Below are 24,279 nucleotides of genomic sequence, written 5' to 3' on the forward strand. Positions count from 1 at the left end.
TCCAGGATTTTAATAAAATACATTGCTCCCATATAATGTGATTTCACCTAAACAATTTTCAAAACTGTAAGCTACAGATTTCAAACTAATAAAAAAAGGATAATAGTTTAAGGTTAAAAACAAATTTTAGCAATAGCCTTGATGACTTACCTCTGTTTTACGAAGTTTTTGATAGTTTCCGCTCCAAGAAATGAGCTTTCGGTCTTTCCCACCTCCCGACACCAGTGTGCCATCTCTTAACATACAAAGTGCAAAAATGCCGCCCTCATGGGCCCCTTGAACTGCATAGCTTATTCGATTTGTACCTAAACACACCAAGAAAACCATCATTAGCACATCGTCAAAAGGTTGCCTCTGCCCATTTTCTAATCTCATCCGACTCTGGTTTATTTAAAAGGCAATATTGTCCGTGAGCACAACATTGCAATATGAATCTATGAAGGATCCAATTTCTAGACGTTCGCAGAGCACCAGACAAGCATGAAATGGGTTACCTTAGAATGAAGGAAAATACGCGTTGTTGAAGCCGCATAGTTGAAGCACCATGCGGCTGAGAATGTGGGCTCTGAGTTTAGATCCCAGCTCTCTAGTGAGCTGTTTCTCTGGATAAATTGCTTAGTTACTCTACCCTCAGTTCCCCCTTGGTGGAATGGGGCTGCTGCTTACCCTGCAGGATTGTTCTAAGGATTAAGTGAACAGTGGATAAGACACCTAGTGCCAAGCGCAGCAGGGATACTGGAAACGTCACCATATGCTTCTGAAATTGCATTTACAAGTCTGTCTCCACCTTCAGCCCCAACTCAAACTCTAAGATCCTTGAGAAAAGGGATGGTGGATTTTCCCTTTTTTCCTGTCACGGGATAAGTGCTCATAAATGCTCACTGGACTTAACTGAACGCAGGCTTTCTGAGTGATGCATCACCTCCCTTAGCAAACTGTTTGCTCACAGACAGCAGGGGATTTGGGTCTGACTCAGTTGTATGTTCACAGTGTCTAGCACATAATTAGCTTTCAATAAATGTCTGCCAAATGCTAGATAAATCAGGATAGTTACTTGAATATTTTACAGACCTGTAAGTAGTCATTAATTTCATCATTATAATCTGTCAGTGGATTTCCTAATAAAGCTATTTAATTCCATCATAATAGCTTGGGCTTAAAGAGCCTTTCAGAATGTTGTAAGGTCAGTAACTCTTACTATTCTCTGCTTTTCCTCTGTTCTAGTTTTATGGTTTCAGGTTACACATGCACATATGTACGTGTGTGTCTCTGTAACTTGCAATTGAATCCTACTCCTGTACATTGTATTAATAGACAATTCTTAGAGCACTCATGTTTGATCTCTCACAACATTACCAAAAACCACTGGATTTGGGAACAATCACTTATTACCTTTTCCCCATACCAAGATGTTACCACTTGAATCTCCAGTAATGGTGTCACCGTTTTCAGAGAAAGTCACACAGAGGACAAACTTTGGCTTTTCTTGTTTCTGTAGAATGTAGTAAAAAAAAAAAAATATATATATATACATTTAATCCATACAACATATATATATTCCAGACAACCTTTCATTTGTACTAATAACATCTAGATTCGCAGTGGTCCCAAGCTGGATAGTGTCAGCTTCTGTAACCACCCTGCACACCTTGCGTGTCTGTCTACTATTACATAACTTCTGCTGTGAGATTAACTGCTCTAAGACAAAGCGATTTCTAGCAACCCCAAGTGGCTAGAGAATCATAAAGCTGCATACAGCAAGCGGAGGAGGGTACTGACCGGGGAGAAGGGTGGGGCTATGCTGTCAGTCTAAAGGGCAGGGTCCAAGCACCAGAATAAAGGGGTCCTCGAAATAAGCCTCAGGGAGGTGGTGGCAGATGGACCCCCAGGAAGAGGTGCTGTCCCCTGGTGCTCTCACAGCCCCACCACGTCCAGACAAAAGGCATAGGGAGTCTCTATTGTCCTTTGCAAAGGCAGGTTGCCTGCCTGCCAATGACTTCATCTTCTGATACTCTCTGCAGCCAGTGCCACTGTGGGAGGCTTGGTGCTCCCTGGGTCCAGGTCCTTTCCCTGCCCTCCACGCAGGCTTGCTCTGTCCTTTTCTTCACTTCATGACCAGTGTTATCTACCAGGTGTGACATGCTCCCCAACTATGTGAGGGATCCCAAGGGATTGTGTTGATCACCACAGCCCCCAGACAGATGCATCTAGCCAATCACATATACCAGAGAAAAATAAAGCAAAAATCATAATTTAACTTTACCTCGAATAATCCTTGCTTCTTATTAAGGGAGCTTCCTTCTAGTGTCCAAAAGTAGAGATGTGATTTTCCACAGGTAACTATGATGTTGGTGTCCGTGGGGTGGAAATCCGCAGCAAACACAGCTTCATTAGAGCACTAGAGGAAAAACAGGGACTCAGATGCCTCACATCTCTTAAGACGCGTAAGAGACATGTAGGAAAACAAGTAAAATCTGAGCCACAAATAAATAAGAAATTCAAGGCAAGCACAATGCCTATTATTTCCCCCATTGAATCCATCTTGCTAAAAACATCAAGCGTATGCTGGTGCGGGCCTTAATACCTCCTCCTTGTCTGTCTGCCCCACTGGACAATGAGCCCTTGAGGACAGGGAGCACCCGAGAGTCCTCTGTCTATGCCAGGGCCTCTCCCAGGGCCAGGCATGGGGCGGGCATGCAGCATGCTTTGCTGAGGAGGGAGCTGGGACCAGAGGGACTTTAGAACTGCAAGCATTTGCTCTCATCTGCTAGTCATGGGTTCCCAGTCTGGCCGAACAAATGGAATCACTAGAAATGGTAAAATGCAGATCTCTAGGCCTCACCCACTATCTAGTAAATGTCGTCTTCAGGGAGGGCCCTGGAATGGATTTTACAAAGGTCCATTGTTCCTGGCTGACTCTGCTGCCCGTTTGCCCAGGGAGTCCCTCCTGCATCTGACTCCTGGGACTCTGCCTGTGGCTCGGTGACGCGGCCTGTGGTCCCATGGAGTAGATCTAGCACTTCAGGTGCCACCTCCACCACCTTCAGCCCACACCCTAACTTCCAAGACCCACACCTTGGCCTGCTGGATCGGGCTCTGATCACTGCTTCTATTTAATAATGCAGTTACACATTCTTGAGCCTGGATAATAACCTGCCTCTGATGCCTTCTAACCTAGCAATATAGCAAGAAGAACTTAAACACCTGCCCAGAATATCAGAAGGTAGGGCTAGGGCATGAACACAGGTGCCAGGGAACAAGCCCGGTTAGAATACAAGGTCTGCCTCCCAGACACGCAGGAGAGAAAGTTAGGTGAGTAAGGTTATCTAAGGTTAATAGATGCAAAGATGAGAAATCTGAATTCAATTCTATAAAAATAGGGATCCGATAGAAAATAGAAATAGAAAAAGGTCAGTCAAGGCAAGGGAATTTGACATATTGTGCAAAATGGATTAGAGGCGGTCAAAGAAGTCCCAAGGGGCCCCTCGCAGGAGGAATCCTGTTGGGAAGGATTTGGGGTTTAGCTCGGGGCTCCCGCTGGTCTTTCCTGAGTCTGTTCCACTTTGGAGGAGCCCCTGTGCTGGCGGCCCCTGCCCATACCTGCCCTTCTCGCAGCTGCAGGGGCTCGGGCAGCGAGCCCACCTCACGCCTGAGCACATTTCCGGGCCTCCACACGCCGTGCGAGCACATGGCAGGCACTCGGGGTGTGCCAAGCAAATGAAAGAAATAGCCAGCAAATACATGACGGGATGAATTAAAAGGGTAGTGGCTATGAAATGAGGAAGAAAACAATCTTACAGACATGGTGAAAAGAGAAAAAACCCTAACAGGACCTGGGGTCAAAATCCCATGATGGGAGAGGGATCGGGGCCAAACGATTCTAAGGTGAAGGTGTCATACACAAGGGCTGGGGTGGGAACGGGCCCTGGAATGAGCCCGCTGAAAGGGGGCTACCACTACGCCAGGGCGGCTCTGAGTGGGAAAATGTTAATGCAGCCCAAAAAAGGCTTGGAGCATGACCTTCACATCTGCCAGTTTTTCTTCTTTCTGCCAGTCCCATACAGAGAGCACATGGTCGTTGGAGTCATCCACAGCACAGAGATTGGTTCCTCCATTCTGAAAAGAAAGTTATTCACAGGAAGACTGTGTCTGAGAATAAAGTGGGTTGAACATGATTAAAAATAAACATCAAATTTTATTTTTAATAAATAGTCTGCTACACTGTAGTTAAAGAATACTCATCCATTGCTTTTGAGACCTGCTTTCTTTCTTTCTTTTTCTGGAGACAGGGTTTTGCTCTGTCATCTAGGTCACCGTGCAGTGGTACAATCATGGCTCTCTGCACCCTTGACCTCCCAGGCTCAAGCAATCCTCCTACCCCAGCCTCCCATGTAGCTGGGACCACGGGTGTGTATCACCACTCCCAGCTACTCTTTATTATTATTATTTGTAGAGATGGGATCTCCCTACGTTGCCCAGGCTGGTCACAAACTCCTGGGCTCAAGCAATCCTCCTACTTCAGACTCCTAAAGTGCTGGTTAGAAGGTGTGAGCCACTGTGCCTGGCTGAGCCACTAGGCCCGGCCGAGACATGCTTTCTTGACCAGACAGAGCAGGTAAATGATGGGGAATGAAGAAACAGGAGTTGAGGAAGAGAGGGGCCAGTGGGGTGTCTCTTCACTACTGGGTTCCATGAAAACAAGAGCCCCTCCTAGAGCAGACAGTGCCCGCAGCAGGCACGACACAGGAGCTGTTAGCAGCTGTGAACGTGGCTGCTGTGGGGCTGCACAATGCCTCTGCTCTGGGGGCCTGAGTGCACGGAGGTCTTTTCATGTGAGCACGTGCACATGTGTGTGAATATGGGTTTCTGAAGTGGTTGAAGTGGTTTAAAAGAGTGTGGGGTGGGTCTGCTGAACCAGCACGTCCTGAGGAAGCCTGGAAGACGACAAGGTCCTGTCCGACCCCTGCTTGCAGCCAGGCTGCCTGCCAGCCACGTTGGGATTGTCAGAGGTGCTTGAATCAGAGCAACTCCATCTTGAATGGGGGCTGGGTAAAATAAGGCTGAGACCTACTGGGCTGTATTCCCAGATGGTTAGGCATTCTAGGTCACAGAATGAGATAGGAGGTTGGCACAAGACACAGGTTATAAAGACCTTGCTGATAAAACAGCTTGCAGTAAAGAAGCTGGCTAAATCCCACCAAAACCAAGATGGCAGAAAGAGTGACCTCTGGTCATCCTCACTGCTACACTCCCACCAGCACCTCGACAGTTTATAAATGGCATGGCAACGTCAGGAAGTTAACCTATATGCTCTAAAAAGGGGAGGCATCAATAATCCATCCCTCGCTTAGTATATCATCAAGAAATAACCATGAAAATGGGCAACCAGCAGCCCTCGGGGCTGCTCTGTCTATGGAGTAGCCATTCTTTTATTCCTTTACTTTCTTAAAAAACTTGCTTTCACTTTATGGAATTGCCTAGAATTCTTTCTTGCGTGAGATCCAAGAACCCTCTTTTGGGGTCTGGATCGGGACCCCTTTATGGTCACATCTTTCTGGTGACCATGAAGCAATGATACTGAGGAAACCCCCAACCCAAAGGTTGACACTGGGTAAGTGGTGGGGTCTGGTGACATCTTTCTGGAGACCACAGAAGGGACAATACTGAGGAAACCTCCAATCCAAAGGCTAACTTTAGTAAGTGGTGGGGTCTGGTAACATCTTTCTGCTGAACCCCAAAGGGATGATACTGAAGAGACCCCTGATGCAAAGAAAAATCATCTGTACACACCAAATGGCTGATTTTGGGTAAGTGGGGTGCATACACCCGGGAAAGGACGAGATTGGGTTAGAGGCCCAACTTAGGAGTCTCTCCTAAGACAGAGTGGGTTAAAGGCCCCTCTTAATAAAAGGCAAGGACGCTTGACAGACCTTGGGTTCCAGGCCCAACTTAGGAAGGTTAGAGTCCTTCCTAAGATTTAGGGGGTTAGAGGCCCCTCTCAGTAAAGTCCCTTTCAGCTAAGAACAGGCTTGGCACTATGGGATGTCAACTGCTATTATCTTTGGATTAATCTGCCTTGCACTCTTTGCTGATGGCTAAGGGTGACAGAATTAGGCATGTACAAGATCACGGGACATGGAGAGCTTTTTCCTCCCCAAAAGGGGAAATTTAAGAGCTGATGGGACTGCTGGAAAAGATCCCTTCATTATCAACAAGCAGTCACCTGAACTTTTCAGTGTCGCTGCAGTGGGCAGTTCTCTGGCCTCCCTGAGCTCTTCGCCTTCCCCGCCCTGCCACAGGCAATGCTTTTCTCTCTCTCCTTTCCCTTTCTTATGTTTTCTATTACTCAGGGCCACCATCTTGCCCAGAGACCGTAAGTTGAAGCTCCTGGTTGGAGGCTGGATTAACAACGATGGGGCCAACCGGGGCATGTCTGAGCCCTGCCAGTTTGATATTGGGTGCTAAGCTGAATGGCTAATGTCTATGTTTTGTCACACATATTTCGCTCTGGCCAGGATGGAAAAAGATAATTTTCCTTTATGATGTGGCTTGGCCCCCAGGGCTGTGGTGCAGCCAGCCGGATCACTAGGGCCACCTCAGGGAAAGGGAACCCGGAAGCCTGGCATGCCAGCAAAAGGGTAAGAATTTCTTACCAGTCAGACTTCTGGCCTTTCTCTCTCTCCCTCTCTCTGTGCAAACTGGTTGAATGAATGGTAAAAATCACTATTTATCTCCTGTAAAGTTTTGATTAATGGGAAAAAAGGATTTGTGAGGGTAATCTGAAGCTGTAGAGAATCTGTTGTACTTTGTGTTATAAATTTGTCTTCTATATCATTCTGTCATAAAGAGGGGTACCATAGGATAGAATGTGGGCCTAGGACCCTATAAGCCCACTGTTCAAAGTAGCACAGCAAACTGGCCAGTTATAAATTTTGTGGCAGGTTCCTGAAAAAAAACTGGATAAAGTTTCTCTCTTATCTTGTTTCATGTGCTTGGGAGCTTGACCTTGTAACAAGTGGCAGTACTTTATCTTGGTCTCTGCCATCACAATGGCAGCCTGGGATCAGGGTTCAATTCCTGGCTTAGGGAATGAGTCCTTTATTTTCTGTCTGTGTATTTACATGTATTATGTGTGTCATGTTTATATATGAAAGAGCTTTAATTGGTGTAACAATAATAATAGCTTAGATCAAATGTTTTGTAAGAAAAGTAAAAAGTGTAATGCCTTTCAGTTCACACGACTTAAGTAATTTTTGGGAAATAAAAACAGTTTTACATGTAAGGTGTATAAAGAAAGTGAAATGTGTTTTGGTAATAGATTATAAGGAGGCATGGAAATGTGGACTTTTTTTGCCTAGATTAAAAGGTTAAATCATTGTTTTAAATTAGATAGGATAAAGGTGAAAGTTTAAGCAAGTTGTCAAAAGTTTGTGAGAAATTAATCTTGTAAAAGAAATTCTGTGTGAACATATTGGCTAAAGTTAAAGGGGTATTAATCAGTTTTTCTGTAAATTAAACATTGGAATAAAAGCACAACAGGTTTTTCTCTGAGCAATGATCTGCTTTTTAACAAAAATTGTAAAGGGTTAATAAAAGGTTTATAAAAATCTTACCTTATGGTCACAGTGATTAAAATTGAATAGATTGGCCAGGCACGATGGCTCACACCTGTAACCCCAGCACTTTGGGAGGCCGAGGCAAGTGGATCACTTGAGGTCAGGAGTTTGAGATCAGCATGGCCAACACAGTGAAACCCGTCTCTACTAAAAATACAAAAAAATAGCTGGGCATGATGGTGTGCACCTGTAATCCCAGCTTCTAGGGAGGCGAGATGGGAGAATTGCTTGAACCCGGGAGATGGAGGTTGCATTGAGCTGAAATCATGCCACTGCCCTCCAGCCTGGGTGACAGAGTGAGACTCTGTCTCAAAAAAAAAAAAAATGAATAGATTTATCTATGAGATTTTATTAAGAATATTTAACATCAATAGTACACTAATGTAAAGGTGAAATTTGGCTTATTTGGTATAAATGTCATACAGGAAGCATTGTCAAATAGGAAATTGGCTTTCTTTGAGCTGTATTTGTATAAATATGTTATTGGCATGTGTTCCAAAATTAGGTGAAACTCCTATAATTCTGATATGACTTAGTGTATGTTATTAATAGTTGTACTTGTTACATTAAATTATTGTATGCTCCAGGAGTAACCAAATTTCCTTGTCAATTGTGGCTTTAATTGCGGCTGTCCTAAGACTTTCTGTCATCCACAGACAACTCTTGTCTCATTTTGGTCCTATTTAAAAGGTGGCTTATAATCAGATATAGGCCTTTAACAGGTGCTCTTGAATGCAAGTTTCTGATTACTTTCAAAGTTGTAACATTAGAATAGAGGAAAAAACTTTCTGGACTCTCATGGGGAGCTGAAATGTTCCTGAATATCAAGCCTAACAGGAGTTAACTGCATGAACCAAACTAATAGAAGACTGAAGTCATCTTTTTTGACTTTGCTTAAAACGTTGCTGATCCTTTGTTTTTTTCAAAGTCAAGAAAACTTTTCTTTTGAGCTATTTAGAGCTTTTAACAATTAAGTAAAGTATACTGCTATGAACAAAATTTGAAGCATATTTGTTTCTCTCAACCTGATTTCTCCAGAATTTAGAAACTATTTGTGAGTATTCTTAATTTATGGCAATATAGTTAATTGCATAATTGTAAATAATTTGTTTTTGTTTGTAACAGGACACAACTGGAGAAACTGGTTATTTTTTTCACAGGAATGGCATGCTTTCCTTTAAGGAACCGAATTTGAATTGTAGAGTCAATAGAAGCCCCTTGGGGGAAACTGGCCTTGTACCTTGTCTCCACAGTCCCTGTACGGGGTTCCTGACCTGTGGTAAGTAAAGAATGTCACTTTCTCACAGGCCCAGGAGCCCCAAGTTATCTTGGGACCCCCCAAGAGAAGAGGAATTTACCCAACCCATAGGTATTTGAGGATATAAACCCATGGCTGGGATTGGCTTTAAAAAGGTCTTATCTGAGATTCCTTATGGAACAGAGTTCCATCAAAGCCAATTTAAAAAGCCTATGTGAAAAATAATTATTCTTGCTGCACTTTATACAAATAATCAAGTCAAGTATATAAGACTAAGGCTTATTTTTCCAAACAAATCAGTCCTATTATGGCTTGTCTTTAGTAAAAATGGGAGACTGGAGAGAGAAATTATGTTTCAAGAACTATGGTACATTTGTTATTAGATTCCAGTTTCATCAGTTGTTTTTAAGTTTTTTCTGCAATTTAGACTAACCCTGCTTATTCCTGTGAACCAACCAGTGATCTCTGACTGCTGCTCAGAAGAAATAAAAGCAATGGGTAATGTAAATATCTGGATCAGTATTCTAATTCTGGACACACTGGAATCAGCTAGCAACCCCATATCAGCTTGGTTCCAATAGTTGCCCAGTTAATAAAAAGCCTTCTTACTTAGTTTACTTGGGATAATTTTGTTTATTTTGTTTTACTGTTGTGGAATATATTGCTGCTGTACTCTTTGTGTAGGAATGCAGGATAAGCTTACTCAATGTTTTCTTAAATTGAACACTTACTAATCTTCCAGATATCACCTTGCCATACTGACGCTTTCTGACTGAGCTCTTCTCTACCCCAAGTACAAGAGATCCTAATAGTTAGGCAGGAATATCATCACCCCTATTCAGCCTGAAGAAGTTACAGAAGATGGGTCTCTGTCCCTCTACAACCCTTAGGATTAAGGATTCTCTTATAAAAGGGAGGGGAGAAATGTCAGAGGCATTTGAACCAGAGCAACTTGAATAAGGTCTGGGTAAAATGAGGCTGAGTCCTACTGGGCTGCACTCCCAGGTGGTTAGGCATTCTAGGTCACGGAATGAGATGGAGGTTGGCACAAGGTATAGGTCATAAAAACCTTGCTGATATAACAGCTTGTAGTAAAGAAGCTGGCTAAATCCCGCCAAAACCAAGATGGCAACAAGAGTGACCTCTGGTTGTCCTCACTGCTACACTCCCACCAGCGCCATTACAGTTTACAAATGCCATGGCAACATCAGGAAGTTACCCTATATGGTCTAAAAAGGGGAGACATGAATAATCCACCCCTTGTTTAGCATATAATCAAGAAATAGTCATAAAAATGGGCAACCAGTGGCCCTCAGGGCTGCTCTATAGAGTAGACATTCTTTTAGTCTTTTACTTTCCTAATAAACTTGCTTTCACTTTACTCTATGGACTTGCCTTGAATTCTTACGAGAGATCCAAGAACTCTCTCTTGGGGTCTGGATCGGGACCCCTTTCCGGTAGCAGGATGGCAGAGACAGACACACTGGAGCCACCCTTGAAAGAAGCAGGTAAAATTCAAGGCCAGAGCACACAAACTGCCTTAAGGAAAGTGAGGATGATGTCTCTGGGGGCCTGTTTTCATCACCAAACCCATGTGGCTGGAGATGCCTGATTGGAAGTGTGTGTCACTGATAAGACACACATATGACCTCTGACTGAGGGGTTCTGGGAAGCAGGAATGTTTCAGAGTCCAAGTCTGTACACACACCCGGGCAGGTATTGAGTGTGTCAACTCCCCCTCTTCAACCCTGAGTTGATTCTCTACTTCCTGTGGAAGAAGACAGCAATATCCACAGGGCACATACTTACAGATTTTGAGAATGCAATACAGGTGACTGCTCGGTCAAAAAAACCTATTCCAATGACGTGGAGAGTATTCAATGTCACAGAATCCCAGATGCGCACATGTGGGGGCAATTGCTGTTCAGAAAAAAAGCACAGAGCCATCAACTGTGATGGTGATACACATGTGTCTTTACCTTGAAGCTACAGGATTACTTGGGCAGTAACTCGGACTGTGTCAAAACAAAAGATCTTTTTCTGCAATCTTTTTATGTAAATAAAACATTCCCAATGCCTTCAGGAGGTGGAGGGCCTTGTTGATAATTTAACAGTAAGGAGAGGTCTACCGAGTTTTAGAATTTGAATGGCCAATTTTTGACAATAGTACCATGGGAATTGACACTTTCATTTGTGCATCTAAATATGTCTGAATTTTAGAAATGAAAAATGACAAGTAAAATGGAATCTCACATATGGGTTATTCTTTTAAAGTCTGTTTTGTTGCTAAGATGTCACCATGCCTAAGTTCATAAGATGGTCACCACCAAATAATATTAAGAGCTTAACAGACCAGGTGTGGTGGCTCACGCCTGTAATCCCAGCATTTTGGGAGGCTGAGGCAGGTGGATCGCCTGAGGTCAGGAGTTCGATACCAGCCTGACAAACATGGTGAAACCCTGTCTCTACAAAATACAAAAAAATTAGCCGGGCATGGTGGCGCATGCCTGTAATCCCAGCTACTTGGGAGACTGAGGCAGGAGAATTGCTTGAACCTGGGAGGTGGAGGTTGCAGTGAGCCAAGATTGCACCACTGCACCACTCCAGCCTGCGCAACAAGAGCGAAACTCTGTCTCAAAGAAAAAAAAAAAGAACTTAACATTCTTGGGCAAAACAGGCATCAATTATGTACAAATAAGATTTAGAATTGTTATAATTGGTTTAAAATCCTCTCAACTGTGTTCCTAGGTTATTTAAGCTAATTTTTCTCTTCCTTAATAAAAGAAAGCATCATAGAGCAACCAGTAGATTTATCAGTAAGAAAAGGTGCTGGCCTTGGACCTAGTAGAAACATTAGGCAGGCGTTGGGTGAACCAGGTTCTAGTTCAGTCTAATCTCTAAGTAGCTGGGTGTCCGTGGGCATTCACTAGGCCTCTCTGGATTTCTCTATGGGTAAACTGAAAGATAGCTATAACACTTTTCTCTGGTTCTAAAGTGCCGATTCGATTTCAATGCCAGAAACTGAAATATACTTTTAAGCCACTAGAGGGAGGAACAAATGGCTTACCACTAATTTCAAAGAATTTTTCAAAGCCATTTAACATTAAAAAAAAAAAAAAGGATTGAAAGACCCATTCAATTTAAGTGAATTTATTTACATAATAGTGGTCTGATTTCCATTATTTCTGTTAACTCTTCTTGAGTATAAAATATTAATGGAGGTCAGGTGCAGTGGTTCACGCCAGTAATCCCAGTACTTTGGGAGGCTGAGGTGGGCAGATCGCTTGAGCCCAGGAGTTTGAGACCAGCCTGGGCAATGTGGTGAAACGCTGTCTCTACAAAAAACACAAAAATTAACCGGGCAAGGTGGTGTGTGCCTCTACTCCTAGCTACTCAGGAGGCTGAGGTGGGAGGATCACTTGAGCCTGGGGGGCAGAGGTGGCAATGACCCGTGATTGTGCCACTGCATTCCAGCCTGGGTGACAGAGTGAGACCCTGTCTCAAGAAAAAAAAAAAAAATTAATGGAAAATAGCATAAGATTAATATTTAAAATCCAATGTTACTAAAATATTTTCTGAAATATGGTAGTATTCATTTTTTCTGGATGACAACATGTTGATAAAATGTATGTACTTAAAGAAATTAGTTTCAGATACAATATTATGCAATAACAAGCTATATAAAAGTAGATATCAAAAAAGCTACAAGCTCCCTCTCTAACGCCTTAAAATGCAAATTAAAGTCTTGCTGAAGTGCTTGCAAAATCTGTGCTAAAAACCTCCTAGTAGCTTTTGTGACTGCACACAGACACAAACTCCATGGGTTAAAGTCACGACTGTTAAAAGACATTCACAGGACAGGGCAGAGGGTGGCTGAAATTTGGCAAAATGTTGTACATTCAAATTATTATTTATTATAATTTTAACTTTATTAAATGTTTACCTTCATATTTTTAATACTTATCATATAAATAAACATTTTAAGAATTAGTGAATTCTTTATTCAGAACAATGCTATTTAAAAATCTGATGAAATTAAGATGAGCTCCAGGGATTTTTAAGGTCACGGTCAGTCTTTTTTTTTTTTTTTTTTTTTGAGACTTAGTCTCTCTCTGTCACCCAGGATGGAGTGCAGTGGCATGATCTTGGCTCACTGCAACCTCCGCCTCCCAGGTTCAAGTGATTCTCCTGCTTCAGCCTCCAGAGTAGCTGAGACTACAGGCACGTGCCACCACACCTGGCTAATTTTTGTATTTTTAGTAGAGACGGGTTTCACTATGTTGGCTAGGCTGGTCTCAAACTTCTGACCTCAAGAGATCCAGCCCGACTTGGCCTCCCAAAGTGCTGGGATTACAGGCGTGAGCCACCGCACCCTGCCACACAATAAGTCTTCTAATTTACAATAAAAAATTCTAGTGAGGGGTTCAGAAGTTTTCAGATACCATAATTTTATCTAAGCAGCCTTACTCAGCAGCACAATGTTTTCTAAAAATGACTTTGTGTTACCAGTTCATTATGAAACAATGAAAAGGTAACGTAACTCACTTTTCCATCCTTCGATGTGCCTGCGACTTGTCCTGTTGCTATCGTGATCCGATCAGGATGAACTGCTAGGCTAAGAAAAGGATATTTATAAAACATCTACATGTTGCAGGTAAGTTTTACTTTTCCCTTGCTCAAATATAATCTAGTCAAAAATTTAAATATAAGAAATATATAATGCCTAACTTCTTACAGACTCATGACAAATTCTCTGAGCACCACGACGTTAGACAACTAGTGCCTAATTCATTTCATCTTAATTCCCTTATTTCTTCTTAAGAATTTTCAAACTTAAGGAAAAAGCATCCTCTGTTAGGAAAATACCATTTCAATCTCAGAACCACTACATTAGTCTACAATCTTTATTAAAAAGTCATGTCGAGTACATAAATAGGAAAGAAACCATCTTTCGTGAACAGGATTTTTATCACTGACCAAGGAACCAGGACAAATACAAATATATAAATCCATCTCTTCACGCATCCATCCTTCCAAGATATGCAAAATGCCTACCAAAAGCTATAAATGAATTATGGGAAGAGCCGACTCAGCCACAAACATGAGGCAACACGTTTTTATGTTTATCAAAAAATAAAGACCCAAATTAGAAGCCTTTAACACATGATGTGTTAAGACGGCCTCCAAAGAGGTGGCGCTCTTTGTTGAGACAATGCGGTCCGTGAAGCTCATGCGTTGGTGAGGCTGGAAAACTAAACATGAGAGGTGTCTCACGGAGCGCAGTAGTGAGCGGACCACAAGGAGACCACACAGAAGAGCTCTCCCAAAGACCTCATTTCCTCAGACCCTCTTCCTTCTCTTTGGTTATGTCCCAATACTGACCGTGTTCTGCTAATGCTATTTCCACCTGTGCAACAGGAATCACATTTATTTATTTATTTATTTTAGCGACAGGGTTTCACTGTTGCCCAGGATGGTCTGGAACTCCTGGCCTCAAGCGATCCTCCCACCTCGGCCTTCCGAGTAGCAGGAATGACCTGTTTTAGGACTTACCACTTCACGTCATCGTTGTGGCCAGCGTAATGCCTCTGCAGTTGCTCCTCCACGTTGTATAACACCACCACGGACGCGATGAAGTAGACAGTCTCTCCCGTCGGAAGCAAGTACAGGTTGTTACGGCAGTCTCGACCCCTGTACCCATAGCTTTGTGGATGTCAAGATAAAATTTTTTTTCCCTTTAAGAGCTGATAAAACATCAGCTTTATTCAACAGGCACAGGCAATAAAATACCATATAACTATTACCATCAGTGTCACTAATTTAAATAACATTAAATTGCAAATATTCGGTGACAAATACATGTGACCCCCAAAAGGCATGCAGTAAAGTTGGAAACAGTCATTGATGTAATGTGAATACATATTTTTACAAGGATTTGGTTTTATTTTTAGAAAGCTATTGAGTCAATTTTTTTTTTTTTTTTTACTGTAATCTTTGAGCTAAATTTTTACTAAAAAATTCCTTTTTTAAACATGGTAAAAGTACTTAGGGTACAAATGACACACACACGTGCACACAAACATACATAAAAGGTAAAAAAAAAAAAAAAATCAGGCCCCTCAGATCCTTTGGGATAAGAATCCCTGTTAAAATTTTCACATTATACTTCCAAACCTTGAAAATTATTTTATTTTGAGAACAAAATATCACTTGAACTTGGATGTAAAAAGTAACCTGGCAAGATGCCAAATAATGGCCAAAAAAATGCTATTTATTTAGAGCAAATTTCATTGCTTTACATCTTCTAAAATATGAACAGGAAGTAGGCTGAATAAAGGTTTTGAATAATGTTTTCCAGATGTGATATAACCGTTTAATAAACCACTACTGACTTAAAGATGAGCTGAAGCACTTCAATTTCATGTATCAAAATAGATTCCAAAACAGGTGCAGGTAAATGCCTATGACATTTGAATCTGAAAAAAAAAAAGTATTTTGGGGGAGAAATTTAGGTACAGGTGGTAATTTTTAAAAATTTCTAAAGAATATGATTCCATAATCTCAAATAGTAATTATTCTAAATGAAGTCACAATAGCTTCAATTTAAACCAACATCTTATAATTTGTGTTCCAGGCTTGGCATTAAACAGGTGCTCAATAAATATTTGAGGGTGAAAAAAATATATATATTTTTTGCCTTAAAATCTGCGTAGACTGAAAGGTGGTCTCTGCAGGCTTCCTCTAAAGTAATAAGAAAATGGAAATAAATGGAAAAATAATCAACATTTAATTCATCTTTTTCACAGTTTCTATTTTCTTATCTTTCAGTTGTTTTTTCCCCTGGAAGCTCACTTTTCCAAATCTCATGCCATGAAGCTGCCAGCACCTCTGTTTCAAGAATGTTAGTTATATGGTTGATTCAGATTTTTGTGGCCTAGATTTTTGGGGAGCCTTTTTGATTGATATGAATATATGCATTTTTGAGACAGAGACTTGCCATGTTACCAAGGCTGGACTCGAACTCCTGGATCCTTCCACCTAAGCCTCTTGTACAGCTGGGACTACAGGGGTGCATCACTGTAGCTAGCTTTTTTTTTTTTTTTAAAGTAGGATGATATCTACATGACACGTCAATTTCATTTACGTCATTCACTTGACTCCCTTCATTCAGTACTTTGGTATTCATATTTTTCTATCATCCCTTCAGTCAAGGTCACACTTGAAGTTAGGCTCCTAAGGCTGGTCAAGTCCATACTTGGTTTAAGGGGAGAATGCTAGTCCTCCTTTCAGGGTACCCCTCTTTCTTTGGGTTTAAAAACTTTTTCGCCAATATGGTTTAGTTTCAATTTTGGATACTCCCATTTCCTCAATCACAAGGACAATATTTTCTTGCATTGTCACTGTTGTTTCCTTATAAATATAGAGAACGCCTAGTTTTCTATCTGTCCCTGAAGAGTTGACTAAGTATATGATAGCTCCTGTTAAAAATAATTGGCTTTTGGTCAGGCGTGGTGGCTCATGCCTATAATCCCAGCACTTTGGGAAGCTGAGACAAGAAGATTGCTTGAGTCCAGGAGTTCAAGAACAGCTTGGGCAACATAGGGAGACTCTATCTCTTAAAACGAAAAATCAGTTCTCATTAGAATCTAAAATTTTACCCATTCTTGATTATTTTCACTGTTCGCTTCTTTATATATTTCTAACTACTACTGTCATTCTTTTGGAAAGAATAAAATTCGGACCAGAAACTAGTGATTCATTTTCTCCTGACAAAGAAAAAAATCACTCATACAATCATATAACATCTTCATATTTTCTTTTCAGGAAAATAATGAATATGTATTTGAGCCAGAACCACAGCTATTTCATTCAGGAATGATAAGCTGGTTCTCCTGATAATAAGCAGCTCTTATGAAGCTCCTACTTTGTTAGAACTCTGTAGGTCTGTAACATATGGTCAATTTTGTTACATTAAGTTTTCAAAAGTAACAGTAAAACGTTTTGTTTTTTAAAAGCTTATGAGGACTTAAGTTTTATGAATTTCTACAGTTAACATCAAGCATTGATTGACTGATAACTTCATGTGAGACCTAATCCATGAATAAAGGATACACCCATTCCAGCTTGAGTCTCTTGGTTGGAAGTTCTACTTTTGCTTCCAAGCTGTAAGAATCCACTTGATCTTTGGGCATGTACATGGTAACAGGGCGTCCACGAAGAAACATTTTTACATAGCCTTCTTCTACAAAAAGAACAAAGATGTCAGTAAGATACCTCAGTGCCCAGCGTACCTGAAAACAAATGCTTTATCCTCTCTAGCCTTTCAGTGTAAAAGAGAAACTTTTACCCTTCTGTCATTTCTAATTGATATCCTAGGGAAAAAAGTAACATAAAAGTAAACAGTTTGAAACAAAAGTTTGCATCTTGTTTGCTTTTGGTATTCTGTTTACTTAAGTACATGAGTTACCTACAAAATTGTAAAAGGCAGGAAGGAACTTGATTCCAACAACGATTTTCCATGAGATTTTACTGCTTACTTTCTTTTATCATCAGGAGGGCAAAAAACACCACCCCCAAAATTCAACTAACACAAGAAATCCACTTAAAAGTTTTTGAGTTCAATGTATACACAATCTCAATATCCAAATTCACAAATACTTTTCAATATTTAAATGGATTTGTTATATTGCAATGTAAAAATACATCTTTATATATCTTTTAATTGAACAATTCTTTCAAGTGTAAAGAACACAAAATCAGCAGAAGTGCATGCAATGCAAAAAGGAAAATGCTCAAAGAAAATCTAGAAATGGAAAACAAAAGAACAAAAGACCCATTAGAGAGAGAAATCAGGATGCAAAACTCTCTAGAACGAACATAACTTTTAATAAAATAACTTTTAATATTTCAATAAATTATAAGGACAAAAGTAAATATCAATAATGTATCGACACGGGGTGACTCCTAGACCTCAAAAAGAACATCTTGGGGTGTTCTGACTGGAGTTCTCAGGATATGATAAGGGCAAAGAAAATGTCTTGTGAGCTCCGCTCCTGGTGAATTCTGTTCAGATTCAGAACTCGCTGAATTCTGAAATTTCATTGCAGATCAAAGGACCTGGTTTTAATGGTATTTAAATTGGGCAGTTGGAACCAGGGATACCTGTATACAACTCAACAGAAAAAGCATCCGCAGGGAGGAAATTGGCGAGGAACAGTGAGGAAATAATTATAGTACAAGTTAGTTTTATAAGTCTTATTCTTACGGATTTTCAAACAATGCCACATGCAATATTACTTAAAAATCAAGAGGGCACCCCAGTTTCATGTTATTGTGTGCATGCGTTTCAGGTCTTAAATGCATGCACGTGACACACTCTTCACACTGCGTATTAAGACTGACGTTGAGTGAGAGTCATGAACGCGATCATCCCTGCCTATGTGTGCCAGCCACTGCGTCCCATGGATCCTCCCCTTACAATGTCTCCCACGCTGGTGCCAACTTCCCCAGGTGCACTGGGGCCCCATCACCACAGGCTCTCTTATGGCTCTCCTGGGTCAGTTTACACACTGCTGCCAAACCCACCAAGGCCCAAACCAGGTTTTACGGAGCCCTTCCTCCATGTAAATTTCTTCACCTGCTCTCTTCCTTGCTGGATCCAGCAGGTCTAAATGCCCTGCCAGGCTCTCACCGCACAGGACCTTATCTGCCACAGCCACCCACAGGGATTCTCCTCTGGGGCCAGGCGTGTCTCTTTGCCCCCCTGTACACCCTGTCCTGTCTGTGCCACCGCTCATGCTGTTCTCTTCTGAAGCTTCTTCCCTTCCTTAAACCTCACCCAAATATAAGCTCATCAGGGGCTGTGTGGCTACCACAACCAAAGAATCTAAAAGCACCCAAAAGATTGACATTCTTGAAAAGAGGGGCAGGAGACTGGTGTTGACAGCTAAATGAAAAGGGATTCTAGCAGCTCTCTTTGTAAGAGAATCAGTCCTGCCGGAAAGCTCGCAGAATGTAGGTTAGGAATAAAGACAATATAATGCTATTTCCACAACACATAAAAAAAGCACAATGTGGATGTATATAACCAATGTCTATGAAATATCCACCTGAGTCTATCACAGGTATATGATGATTAAGAATCCTTAGGACTGAGCTTACTTACTGCACAATTTTAACTTACTGAACTAGGCAAAAAAAGCACTGAAGTTAGCCTTGGCACTGTTTTGTACTGGTGATTCAGACAGGCTACATCTAAAATCAAAATGCAGCCAGGGAAAGCAGTGTTTGTTCCAGGCAGGTTAGGATAACAGCACACACGCCACCAAACCCAAAGGCGCTAGTGGGAAGAGGCCAGCAGCAGTGCATGATACCAAGTCAAACAGTGGGACATCCAGGGGTGGCCCTATAGCTCTCTTAAGGTTTATATAGATGAAAAAAAAAATTCCTGCAGTCAGCCAATAACCAATTGGGATCCAAATTACAGCCACTTATTAAAGCCCATCCGAGTAAATGCTCAGGGATGCGTTTAACTTAAAATGAATCGAAGTGGTTTGCAACACAAAAACATTTTCATACAAGGAGAGCATCTGTTTGCCTGTATGAAAAAGGTTTCTGTAGCCTGGGTAACAACTTTGCTCAGAGAGCTATGAGGTTTCAGAAATGCTGCCTACCTTTGCAGTGTGTCACCCGGCGTTTCCCTTGTGATTTCGGAGACAGAGACAGAAGGGCTAGATAAAGAGACGGTGGAGTACTGCAAGTGTGGCTGGCCTGCCTGCCCCAGAGCCCGGAGCCCTCACTAGCCCGCAGGCCAACACCTGACCTGCCCCCCAGTCTTAAAATCTGGACACGGTTCAGGGATCCTGGCAAGTGCGCTCACGATGTGGCCCTGCGAGCTTACAGCAATTACATTTTCAGTGAGTAATTTCATGCTTCCTGAAAATGAAATGAACACTAAAGCACATGCTGATAAATACAAAACTTTGACTTTTATGTTTTAATTCTGAACTTAAAAAAAAAACTAGAACAATTAAAATCAAATGAATGTATTTAATCAATTACATATTTGTCCATTTTTTGCATTTTAAATGCATTTCTAAATAAGGTTAAGATGCTAGACAACAGCATCTACCTTATTACAAAAGGTGTTAAAAAAGATATATGGAAAGATATACATGAACTATTAGTTTGCAGTTTAGGAGATCATAGGCAGAAAAAGAAAAGCTACTTTTAGACAGTTATATAACTTGATGCATAAGAAACTTTCCCCTAAGAGAAATGCAAATGTTGATAACAGAATCCAGTTAGTAAGGAAGGAATAACCAAGGCAACAGACACCTTTTAATCTAGAAATTCCATCATGGCATAGGTGGTGGCATTCCACTCTCCTCCTTACTGGCATGTCTTACATTGGTTTTGGACAGGGTAGGTGAAGGGTTTGCTCTTTATGACTGTTTAAAGGCAGTCTCGCTGTCACTATCTGAGCCATTCAACCCCCAGGTACAAAGCTGATAGCACTCCATCTGGTCTGTACAAACCAAAGCTCCTGTGTGTCCAAGGCTGGCCCCTGAAGCTGGCTACTTCTTTTCTGTCCCTTGAGTTCTGAGAAAGTGAGTGAGGGGTTCCCATACAAAAATTAAATCAGACTTACCTGCACTGAATACAGGCTCCTTGGGTTTGCTGTGAAAATAAACCAAAAACAGTTTTTAAAGGGCGCTGTGGCTGTTTAATCTCATTCACTTCAGACCCCAAAGCCATGGCTGCAGTAGTCTGCCACACAAATGCTGCATAAGTTATACATGTTAATAAGAAAAACACAACCAATTTTACTGCAAAAAGTAACACACATAAACAATCACAAACAATCTCATAGGTGCAAGAGATTGCAATCCTAACTTTATCACCAAAGTTGTGCTTTTTATGAGTGCAAATAAGTGTTTTGGGGAGGAAAAAAATGTGGTTAATCAAGAAGGGAATGACCCTGTCTAAATGTGTAAGAATGGTTGTTTTTATTCCCCACACTCTTCTGAGAGATTTAAAGAACTTAAAACTAGCAAATTCCTGACAAAAGATCTTTTGGTGAGGACTTTTAGAGCTCACCTGCTAAGCAGATGGCTGCTCTAGGAAGACAAGCGGGTGAGCATAAAGTAGAAAGAGGAGGGGGGAACACCAGGGTGTGGTGCCCTCCAACTCAGCCATCTCTTGGGAGAGGTAGGGACACCCCTGCTGACTTCAGTCACCCTGGGCACCCACCATGAGCAGGTGAGACCACCCCATGACAGCACTTGGGAAACCAAACCCAGGAAGCATTCAAGGATAGACAGCCGCAGACAGACTGGACATCCCTAGGAGCAAGCACCTCACAGGAGAAACTTCCACGAGGGGACCCTGGGGGTAGAAGGAGAGGCGGCCGCCACTGCAGACCCACTACTTTCTGCCAGGGGCACCCCTCCCATGATACCACCTTTGGGGAGATGGCACCGTCTCCATTCCCAACAGGGACAGGGAGACCCAGAGAGCTCAGGGAAGGGGGTGACCCTGTGACCTCAACTTTGTCTCCAAAGTTCATGCTTTGCACCGCTTAGCTTCCCTGACTTCTGCCTGCTTTAAGATACAGAAGACGACACAGGAAATAAACGGGAGTCAAGGGGTGCACTGGTTTCACCATAGTGCCTTAAATGCTGCTAGGAGCACATACGCATTTTGTGTGTGTGTGTATTTAAAACAAAAACTTGAGCAGATATATTCCTAATATTACTCCTCAATTTTTGACTTGAAACACAATGAAAAACACCAGGAATAAAAACTATCCTTAACCCCATGATGTAGTAAGTATATTCCACATTAATATTCTTGATTTCCAGATAATTTCACACAGCACATGGGGTGGGGCGGTAGAGCCTACTACTTTCCTGATGCTTTAAAAGTGGTTTACTCTGTTCAAATGTGTTTTAAGTACTTTTATAAGCTATAGGCTTAGTTTCCTAAACTCTAAACTGTGGTTTGAAAATACTACTATAAAGGCATGGCACAGCCTTTGAACCTAAAAGCCTGGGTCTTACATTGGCCTACAAGGCCCTATCCAATCTCCACCTGACCCCTGTATTCTTCCAAGCTCATCTCCCTTCACTATATTCCCTGCTGTTCTGGGAGCCTGGCCCAGCAGGCTCCGTGTCAGGCGCTGGCTCATGGGCCCTCCTGGACCATCCTCCCCGAAGTCAGCCACTCTCAGGCCACTGCTTTAGCTGTGTGTATGGCTTCATGTTCCCTGCTCCATACTGAAACCCTCCTCAGGCCCTGCTCGCCACACCCCCCGCCCCTCCTGCTTTATTTTTCTCTATAGCACTTATTTGCCCCCTGCCTTCATTTTGTTTCTCCCACCAGGAGGCAATTCCACAGGGGCAGGGATCTTTCTGTTCATGGCTATATTCCCAGGGCCTTGGACAATAGACAGCAGCTGCCCTGGTGTGAGGCCTGGAGCTCCTGTGGAATTCCTCTTGGTTCTCCGTCTTCAGCCTTCAGCAGGCCCCAAGGATCTGTGCCTGGTGGGTGGTGGTGGGGTCAGCTCTCAGCAATCCTGCCTCTCCCCGGGGCACACACAGCTGCTGCCAAGAACCTGGTGTGGGGCTTGGTGTGCAGATGGAGTTTCTCTCCATCCTCCAGGTCCCCAGACCTCACTACACACCCACCCCTCAAAGGGCTCTCTCTCAGCTCTCCTCATCCCTCCTTCGGGGGTGGCCAGCTGCTGCCTGGCACTTAGTTCAAGGCCCTGAACGTGGAGAACATCTCTTGGCTTTCCTCCTGGCATGCCTCTGCCTCAGTGGGCCTCTCTCAGCTGCCTGTCTGGCTCCCAATCCACCACGCACACTCACTGAAGTCTGGGGAAAAGCGGAGTGCGTGTGAGCAGGGGGAGGGTTCTCGTGTGCCCAGAGCCCCCGGGGACTCTGAACTCTCCTGCCAGTCCACACTCAGCCTTTCCCAATTCTACAGCTCCAGTTTTCCTACTCCCATCTACGAGGGCTCCCCTTTTCTCCCCGCTACTCTGCCAAAGACAAAAGCAGTCGTGGGGCCTGTCCCTCCTCAGATGGGCTTGCCACTTTTCAGTAACATTTCAGTTCATTATACTACTTTCTGTCCTCAGCTCCATGGTGGCCTTAAAATAGCTATGATATTGTAGATACCTGAATTGTTCTCATTTTTAGGGTGGGAGTGACATTCTTGTCATTTTCTGTGTGCTAAGCAGAAGCAGAAGAAATCTTGACTCCGAATTTCACATATATGATTAGATTACAGGCAGAAGGAGGTGAGGACAGAAGGAAAGCTGACAAAAGACTATGGGGCAAATCTAATTACCGAAACATAATCAAAGGGAAGCCAGGTATGGAATCAAAAGACAGGAAAACTATTTTTTTATCATGACTTTGATCACAAAAGTAGAATGATGCAAAAGCTATGAACACAGAAATGAGAAATTCAGAACTTGCCCTAGAGACTGAATAAAGCAATTATGAACTATGTTCTTCCTACAAAGAGAAAATCCGCAAGGGAATCTTAACTTTTCATACAGGGAAGCTCAGGGACCTTCGATACTGAAGAACTGTAAGAGGAAGAAAGAAAGATTTCTATTAACAGATTAGGTAGCAGGAATGTTAACAACTAAGGTCATTGAGAGAGGTATCAGGTGGTACTAAAATGCTTACATTTCTTTAAATCATGCTCTAAGCAACGTATCACTTTGTGGTATGCTGTATTTAGAAAATATACTACTGCTACATTTTATTATTTTAGAAAGTTGAGTTTTTATTGACAAAACCCAGCGTATTTGTTTAGAACCCATTACTCCTGCCAATGCACCACTACCTTTCCTAAAAGGCAAGCCTGGGAGGAGGTAATTTCACTCTTGCATGCAAATCTTAGAATATAAATCCATAAAAGGACGACGAATCTTCTGAACGACTGATAGAAAGGCAAACCCACAGATGTGCCGTGATAACCAGAAGAGAACATTAAAGCCACTGTGGCTTCTCAACAAAGTCTGTTGATGGGAGCCGTATGCAGAAAGTGCATCTTTCCAGAACGCACAGCCACTCAAATTGAGAGTGGGTCCTTCAGACCCAGCACTATTTTGAAACATGTTTGGGCGGTGAATTCACTTGGAGTGGGAGATGATCGCTTCTCAAGGTGTTATGTAATTCATCTCTGATTCCCCATTTCTTGATGTGAGCTCGATGGAAAAAATTAAGTGGGTGACTTAACATCCCCTCAACAGCTGGGGTGTGGCTCCATGGTGGGGGTGGGGAGAATGCCCAGTCCTGGCCTAGGAAGGGTGAAGGAGCACCAAGTGTAGAATGAGGCTTCATTCATCCCTTGCCCAGCGTGGAGTCAATCAAGATGTCCTGCACCTGC

The 24,279-nt window shown here is 42.3% G+C and overlaps 1 protein-coding gene across 2 annotated transcripts in view; it reads right to left on the reverse strand.

Annotated features, from left to right (window-relative positions):
* The window catches only part of EML1 (EMAP like 1), a 163,912-nt gene that overhangs the window by 35,754 nt on the left and 103,879 nt on the right, over positions 1-24,279 (reverse strand). For both annotated transcript variants that reach the window (XM_032179899.2, XM_032179898.2), the window contains 9 exons: positions 20,525-20,553; positions 16,987-17,116; positions 14,428-14,577; positions 13,420-13,489; positions 10,684-10,794; positions 4,021-4,116; positions 2,264-2,398; positions 1,393-1,492; positions 151-305 (listed from right to left, as the gene is read on the reverse strand). In XM_032179899.2, the coding sequence (XP_032035790.1) occupies positions 151-305; positions 1,393-1,492; positions 2,264-2,398; positions 4,021-4,116; positions 10,684-10,794; positions 13,420-13,489; positions 14,428-14,577; positions 16,987-17,116; positions 20,525-20,553 (976 nt within the window). The remainder of the gene's footprint in view (positions 1-150; positions 306-1,392; positions 1,493-2,263; positions 2,399-4,020; positions 4,117-10,683; positions 10,795-13,419; positions 13,490-14,427; positions 14,578-16,986; positions 17,117-20,524; positions 20,554-24,279) is intronic.

The sequence above is a fragment of the Hylobates moloch genome, unplaced genomic scaffold (genome assembly GCF_009828535.3).
Source record: "Hylobates moloch isolate HMO894 unplaced genomic scaffold, HMol_V3 SCAFFOLD_16, whole genome shotgun sequence".
Classification (NCBI taxonomy): Eukaryota; Metazoa; Chordata; class Mammalia; order Primates; family Hylobatidae; genus Hylobates; species Hylobates moloch.